At 45.9% G+C, this 7,896-nt stretch overlaps 1 protein-coding gene across 1 annotated transcript in view; it reads left to right on the forward strand.

Moving 5' to 3' along the window:
- The window catches only part of TENM4 (teneurin transmembrane protein 4), a 376,063-nt gene extending 368,442 nt beyond the window's left edge, over positions 1-7,621 (forward strand). The window contains exon 30 of the mRNA XM_009881209.1: positions 6,130-7,621. Within this exon, the coding sequence (XP_009879511.1) occupies positions 6,130-6,888 (759 nt within the window). The 3' untranslated portion in view covers positions 6,889-7,621. The remainder of the gene's footprint in view (positions 1-6,129) is intronic.
- The last annotated feature ends 275 nt before the right edge of the window (positions 7,622-7,896 follow it).

Below are 7,896 nucleotides of genomic sequence, written 5' to 3' on the forward strand. Positions count from 1 at the left end.
TCCGATCCCTGGTTTCTCTGGGTCACACATCTCCTTGCGATAGACCAGAGTAAATTTGAGTTACTCCACTGGCTTCACTGATCAGAGCCGTGGCCCAGCGGATTGAGTCAGTTCTTTTATCAGAGAGGAGCGAATTACAGGAGCACAACAGCAAAGCAACTGACTCCACAGAAATGGCTGCTTCGTATCTCTTCGGAGCACATAACCACAGGGCCTCAGCATCTCCTTTCCAAAACGTTGTTGGTACTTTCCTTGCAGGGCTGGAAGATGGGAGAGATAATTCTGCCTTTGAGCATCCACCAGCTTAGAAAGAACCGGCCTGTCAGGAACCTTGCGCTAACGCCTTGCAGCCCTGGAGTGACATTTAAAATCCAATACTCCCGTTGTGCAGCACTTTCCCTCCCCTCCTCCTCCTCCCTGCAACCGTGAGGCTGTCACTAAATTGTTTGTTGAACAAGTTCGGTGTTATTGGCCACCAGGGGACTCTGGGTGACCTCTGGCATATTGTGGAGCTGCTGCACCTGAATCCAATTTCTCTTTTGTTTTGTTTGGGGTTTTTTGTTTTTTGTTTTTTTTCCTTCTCTTTTGTCTTGTTGAACTGTCAGGTAATTGCTGGAGCCAGAACAACTCTATTTGCAGGGAGGGGTGTTTGTCGTTAACCACATCGTATTATTAACTACCCTTCTCTCCACCTCCTGAGCGCTGTGGCTCCAGGAAAGGTCCTTTTTCCTGCAGTGCCCATTCCAGGCTGTGCTGGAGGAGCAGCTTTTGGCATCCCTTATGGAGCAGAGTTTCGGAGGCAAGGGCTGCTCAGGGCTGCTCAGCCAGACAGTGAGCTGTAGGGCTGTGCTTTCTGGCAAAGCGGCTCCCAAGGACAAGCTGTTTGAGGGACTGGCTCTGCCAGTGTTCATCATTCATGGAGGCCATCCTCATATTGCAGGTGCTTTGTCCTAGGTTTGGGCCATCGTTCTATCTGCATGTCTGTCCGTCAGCCCCTAGTTAGGTTTTGCAAAAGTAGTGGCCAGTTTTCGCTGGAACTGATGCGGGGAAGGGAGCTGAAGTCTCAAAGACATTAACCATGGAATCATAGAATGGTTACAGTTGGAAGAGACCTTTAAAGATCATCGAGTTCCAACCCCCCCGCCATGGGCAGGGACACCTCTCACCAGACCAGGTTGCTCAAAGCCCCATCTAACCTGGCCTTGAACACCTCCAGGGATGGGCCCTCAACAGTGTCCCTGAGCAACCTGTTCCAGTGCCTCACCACCCTCAGGGTAAAGACTATCTTCCTAATATCAATCTAAATCTTCCCTCTTTCAGTTTAAAGCCATTACTCCTCATCCTATTGCTACAGTCCCTGATAAAAAGTCCCTCTCTATCTTTCCTGTATGCCCTCTTGAAGCTTTATGAAAATAGATGAGCAAGAGGGGGAGGTAAATCCCCTTATTTCCCCACAGATGGAAATCTATTTGATGAGCTCAACTTTGTTATCCCCCTACAGCTGTGTACACTGGCAGGGTGGAGGAGAGACCTGTCCTCTAAGCCCAAGAGTGTTAGCACTTGTGTTCTGCCCATTGCTAACCAATCAGCATCTACAGCACTGGGCTCGCTGGCCAGTCGCTCACCTCTGTTGTCCCAGTTGCGTTCATGGTTGGCAGTTTCCTCAGTGGGTACATCGCCTCCCAGCCAACTCACATGCAGTGCAGCTGTGCTGATGGTGAGGGGCCTGATAAGCTGTGGTGGTCGATGGGCTCCTGCTGCACCTCCACCAGCTGGGAGTTGGTGGGGAACATCCAACTGGGGACTGGTCTTCGGGTGTTGGCCAGGCAGAATGGAGGGAAGAAGCTGATTTCTGAAGAATCATTTTGTTAACAGAGAATTAGGTGGTAAATAAGAAGGAGTTAGTGATGATGAATATTTTGGAGAAGTCATAACTTCCAAGCCTTTTGGAAGAAGTGGCTTTCTGTGTTGCAAGCCATATGGTGGTAAGAGAAACACCTATCTGTGTATAATGGCACAAAGATATAGAGAAACTTGGAAACATGTTCACGTATTTCACATCTTGGATCCTTGATGGGAAATTAAAGCTTTCAGTCTCACACTGGAAGGCAGTATTTAAAAACAACAGATGATAGTATCTGGCTATGGTATTTTGAATCCTCAAGAGGTGGTGGCAAAATGCAAGAGGCTATTCAGAGATCTCTGTAATGTGCCGTTCTCTTGAGCTCTGTGCAGCAGCGAACAAATGATGAAGGTCATTCTCTTCTCTCCAATGGGTTGTTACTAGATAAAGTGAAATGTCACCTAAGGACATCTGATTAAAAAAGACTGTGAGGAAAAACAAACCCAGCATATTTGTCACTCACATCTAGCAACAAATATTGAAATAAAATAACGATGAATTCCCTTCTTTCTTCCGTAAAACTAGTTTTATGGATACTTTGGTTTACAGTTGCTAAAAGCAGCAGCATTTTTTAGAGAATACCACACGCCACTGCAGCCTCAGATGGAAATTTTCTGTTTCTCTTCCTTGCCAGTTCATTAAAACGAGTTCTAAGATGAAACAGAAATGGTAATTTCAAAGTCAGGGATACACTGCCTCTTTGAACTGCATATAATCTGTTTGCCTCTACCCCCTGTATATTCCCAGCAGCGCGTACAAGCTGGTTGTACTCTGGTTTGCCTGAATTTGTTGGGTGGATTTTTTTCTGTTGGATGTGTTTGCTTTTCCTTTAAAAAAGTGCTGTTCCCAAATACGCTGTTCTATCAAAGAAATGCACTAAAAAAGTAATTTCAAAGTCATCCTGGGCTCATTTTCAAGATAACAGGGATGTGTTTAGTTATTGTAATAGTTAAGTGATGACGATGTTCAGCATTGCAGCTTTGCACATGTCTGATCTCCTACTTCCCTATGTGACAAAAGGTGGGGAGAGCCCAGAAGACCTGTAACCAGTGCCCGGTGGAAAACCCTTTGGATGTGATTTTGTTCTTGATTAAGACATCTAAATTTAAGTCTCTGTCTGTGAACTTGGTATCCCAGCTTCCATTATGCCAGCAGAGATCTACAATGAACTCGCTTGCTGGTGCCATTTGAGATACTCTAGAGTTTCCTGGGCTTCCTCTTGTCTACAGCATGGATTACCTGCACCCTTCTAGAGCAACAGCTGGTGGCCCAGCAGGGCTCCTCGTAGTGTCAAAAATGATGTTCAACACCACCCATTTGGGTGACTGGTCAGTGGAGCCCAAAGGACAGCTCAGATGATCAGCTGCCAGGAGCTAGGATTGAACTCAAGACATGTAGGTATCTCCATGTGTGCTAGATCTCTGCACCCACTGTATCTGTCAACATCTAGATCATACAGGCAGCTGTTGGCTGTGATACCTCTTGTGTCACAGCATGTGCCAACCCGGCTACAATCCTTCCTGAATTAATGGCAAACCCAAGGACACCATCCATCCACCCTTAAATTTTGTTGTACAGCTGTTGCCCTCACAAGACTCCCTAACCCCATTGCAGAGTATGCCTCTACAGCTAAGTGACAGAAGTCCAAGACCAACCCTGGCCCTGAGGCTGGGCAGAAGTGACCTGGAGAGTTAGGAAACATGTCTTGGAGAAGGCAGTTGGAGGAGTTCAAAACCAAACCAGGAGTTAAAGTAAAAATTACCCAGTGTGAATAATAAGAGGTGCAATACAACATCTCACTGTCTTTAGCAGTATTTACTTCTAAAATTTTATAAAATTATATTATTTATAAAATATTTATTTTGTATTTAGCAGTATAAACATATGGTTATGAATGATATGTCCTGCTTGTCCAAAGCACAGTAGATTGTCACACCAGTGTCTATCTTGCAGCATGAGCAGGTTTTCAGAACTCTTTCCATTGTGGCAACCTAATTTGTAGGCACCCACAAGGGATCTATACCTAATAATTTGCTCAAAATTGAAAAGGCGATAGAGTTCCTGCAGTTCATCAAGAGTAAGGCGATGAAGACAACATAGAAGGGGAATAGGGGAGATTTCTCATAGGAATAATTCTCTCATGCCCAATGCTGTCTGACCTCCCAGAGGTCCCTTCCCCAAGGTGATAATCAGTAGATGGTGCAGTTAATTCCAGGGACCCCTTATCACTCAACTGCTGGTAAACAAGGTGATGTATATGTAGACAGTGGTATATAAATGACCACAGACCAACATAGCTCAGAAGACCTGATTTATATCCTTGAATGGTGGAGTTCACACCAAATGGTGATTCAACATGAATAATGAGAAATGCCTTTTCCTATCACTTCTAAAAGTTACTGAAGTGAGTTGGAAGGGCACAGCGGCGTGTTGGACAGTGGGGAGGGACCACCTAGAGTCAATCCATATGAGATGCACCAGAGAAGAATACCTCCCCACTTAAACCTCTCCGAAGAGGAAATCGCTAACCAAGGCTGTGTGGTGTGCGCTTATTTAGAATGGTGTTTCATGGAGCCGAGAAGCCTAATTGCTTCACGTCCATCATCAGTGACATCTACATTAATTATGTCCATTTTCTGCATAATTAGAGCACTTATGCGGTTGGCAGGGGAGCTGGGTTTGGCTCCCTATCAGTCTGTTAATTATATCGCTCTCTAGGCTGCGTGAGAGGTCCCCCACAGGCAGTATGGGGAGAACCAGAAAGCGCTCCTCTTCCATAGGGGACTGCTTCCTGCTCCCATTATGATGCTGTTAATCAAAAGGGGATAAGGAGGAGCTATGGCAGCCTGCTTGGCACCTTGAATAATAGTCATTTCTGGGTATTTTAATGCTTTACAACCCAAAATGTGCTCTTCAACTTGCATACCTCTGTTCCTTTATAGTTTTCTCCTTTACAGAGCAAAACTGCTCATAGCCTCTGGGCAAGCTGCAACGCTAAATACTTTATTTTCTTTCTTTAATGCTTTGAGACCCTTCCCTGGAAATGGCAATCATGGAAATGAGGGTTTATTTCCCTTCCCTTGCCATGTTACAAGTCTTAGTTGAGAGCTGCACCGTCTGAATTGTCTTCTCGCACCCAGGGAAGGATGTGAGCCTTTAGCTTGTGGACGGTTTAAGGCAATATCCTTCATGGATGTTAAATTCCCTCGAAATAATTGGAGTGCGGCAAACTTTTCTTTGCAGCCTATTTTTAATCCTGGATGTCATTACATTATTGAACTGAGCCGTTGGCAGTGCCAGGAGAGTTTTGTTGTAGCATCCTCTTGCTTTTGTGAAATTTGAGCCAATAATTGTTCGTGAACGGGGGTCTGTAAGAAGCCTGCGCTGCCGTGAATTGATGAGAGCATTTCCAAAGACATTTTGCAGTAACGATGAGCTGCTGACTCGCTGCGCGCTTGCTCCATTATACGCTAACAGCAAAAGTGACTTTGTATTGTACCTGACTGCAAATCATCCAGGCTGTTGTCTCTCAGCAGTTTTTGCTTTGTTATAAGCCAAAACTGGAGCATCAGGTGGGGCTGGCCTTAGCCCAGGGAGCCTGGCGCATTGTCAAGGGTTTGCAGAAAATAGGAGTTGGATGTAGGGCCTTCCTTGAGTTTTGAACAACCTGCTTCAGCCAGGCTGAAATGGGATATAGAGGGGTTATGGCCACTTTGAGGGTCATAGCTGTGCTGTCGGGCTTTTGAAGGTAGCACAAGGGGTTACGAAGTGAAGTTAAAATAGAGGGAACTTTTACAAATGCTTCCACACTTTTTCACAGAAAATCTGAAAGCATTTTGTAAAGCATCGTGCCCACAAGGTGGATGATTTCTTATGGGCAGGTGAAGAACACGGAAGCACAAAATAATTGCATGTCCAAACCAGACCACTTCACACCGCTGGGGCAAAAAATCCTTTTCTATCTCTACATCCTTCAGTCTGTGAGATTAAATACAGTTCGGTTTATTGAAACAATGAGCGTTAGGGGGAATAACCTGACAACACTTCTGTTCCACTAAAAAGAATTAAATATCTGAAAAAAAGTTGATAAAGAAAAAAAAAAAAAGTGGAGCTCTTCATTAGATGTTTTCAGGATGTCCTGCTGGTCTCCAGCATGCTGATAATGCCTTTGGATCATCAGGCTTCTCTTTCTAACACATCTTTCTCTTCTTTCTCTCCCTGCTCAGTCAATTTTGGGAGTCCAGTGTGAAGTGCAGAAGCAGCTGAAGGCTTTTGTCACGCTTGAGCGCTTCGAACGGATCTACAGCTCCAGCATCGCTGGGTGCCGGCAGGTCAAGAAGAACAAGAACTTTGCTTCTGGAGGCTCTATCTTCGGCAAAGGCGTCAAGTTCGCCATGAAGGATGGGCGCGTGGCCACCGACATTATCAGTGTGGCCAACGAGGATGGGCGGAGGATCGCGGCCATCCTGAACAACGCCCATTACCTGGAGAACTTGCACTTCACCATCGACGGGGTGGACACACACTATTTCATTAAACAAGGGCCGTCGGAGGGCGACCTGTCCATCTTGGGCCTCAGCGGTGGGCGGAGGACCCTGGAGAACGGCGTGAACGTGACGGTGTCCCAGATCAACACAGTGCTAAGTGGAAGGACTAGACGTTACACAGACATCCAGCTCCAGTACGGTGCACTGTGTCTAAACACTCGCTACGGGACCACCTTGGACGAGGAGAAGGCCCGCGTCCTGGAGCTGGCCCGACAGCGCGCTGTCACCCAAGCTTGGTCCCGGGAACAGCAGAGACTGCGGGATGGGGAGGAGGGGATTCGCTCGTGGACAGAAGGGGAGAAGCAACAAGTGCTAAACACGGGACGGGTACAGGGCTACGACGGCTATTTTGTGATCTCAGTGGAGCAGTACCCCGAACTCTCAGACAGCGCCAACAACATCCACTTCATGAGACAGAGCGAAATGGGCAGAAGGTGACAGAGAGGGTCGATGCGCTGACTTCTTGCCAAAGACAGCTACTCTTTTGTGGCCACTTACCTGACTGTGTTGTACTCAATCCTTTTTCTAAACTGAACAAGGCGGGGGGGGAGAAAAATAGAAGGAGAAGGAATAACACGGTTGCACTGTAACTCATGCAACATACCTTTTTTTTTCCCCCTCTTTAATTTGGCCTTCACGCATTTTTTGCAATGAACAGAAGGTATATTTTGCCGTAGTGTGATCACAGTGAAATTTACTGTCTCTTGTCCTTTTTTATTTTGTTTTGGTTTCCCCCTGCCCCCCCCCCTTTGTGAGGAATTTGAAGTGGGGAGTCGTCAACGTACGTCCTTAGGTGTGAAGTGCGAAATGGGTGTCTGTGCTAACTTGTGTCATCCTAACCCTTTCTGATTTGGGGCAGGGACAGATAGCCTTCCACCCGAAACACGGGGAGCGCACGGCGTGCCAGAGAGCTCTTCCCGAGAAGAAAGGAGATGGAAGATGACGCTGATTCCGATACTCCAAAAGTGACCGTCCGAATCATGTGCCTCAAAAGAGACCTTACAAGTAGTTTTCACGTTTCACTTGGGACATGAAGTGGTTTTGGGGGGGGCTCCTGCTGAGCAGAAGTAGATTATAGAGGCAAAGGAGCTGATTATATTAACTTGCAAGATGATTCTCTTCCTTCCTGAACTGGAATAAAAAAAGAAAAACAATCAGTCTTTTTTCATTATGAGAGTAGATACTTTTTGGGTTTTTTTGTGTATGCGCAAATCCTGGTTTTAGTTTAAGAAAAAAACTAGCAAAAGCCAAGAAAGGGACTCCTGCTCTATTGAGAAAAGCTAAAATAAATCCTCTCTCTCATACGTAGAGCTGTTCTATAGGTGGATTTAATGCACCCATGTTGTACATTTGCTAATGGCATAACTTCATTAAATGTATAGTGTTTCAGTACACGAGGCTACGTGTTTAACAGTCCACTGTGCTGTATCTGATAAAACCAGTTAA

The sequence above is a fragment of the Charadrius vociferus genome, unplaced genomic scaffold (genome assembly GCF_000708025.1).
Source record: "Charadrius vociferus isolate BGI_N301 unplaced genomic scaffold, ASM70802v2 scaffold1, whole genome shotgun sequence".
NCBI classification, from domain to species: Eukaryota; Metazoa; Chordata; class Aves; order Charadriiformes; family Charadriidae; genus Charadrius; species Charadrius vociferus.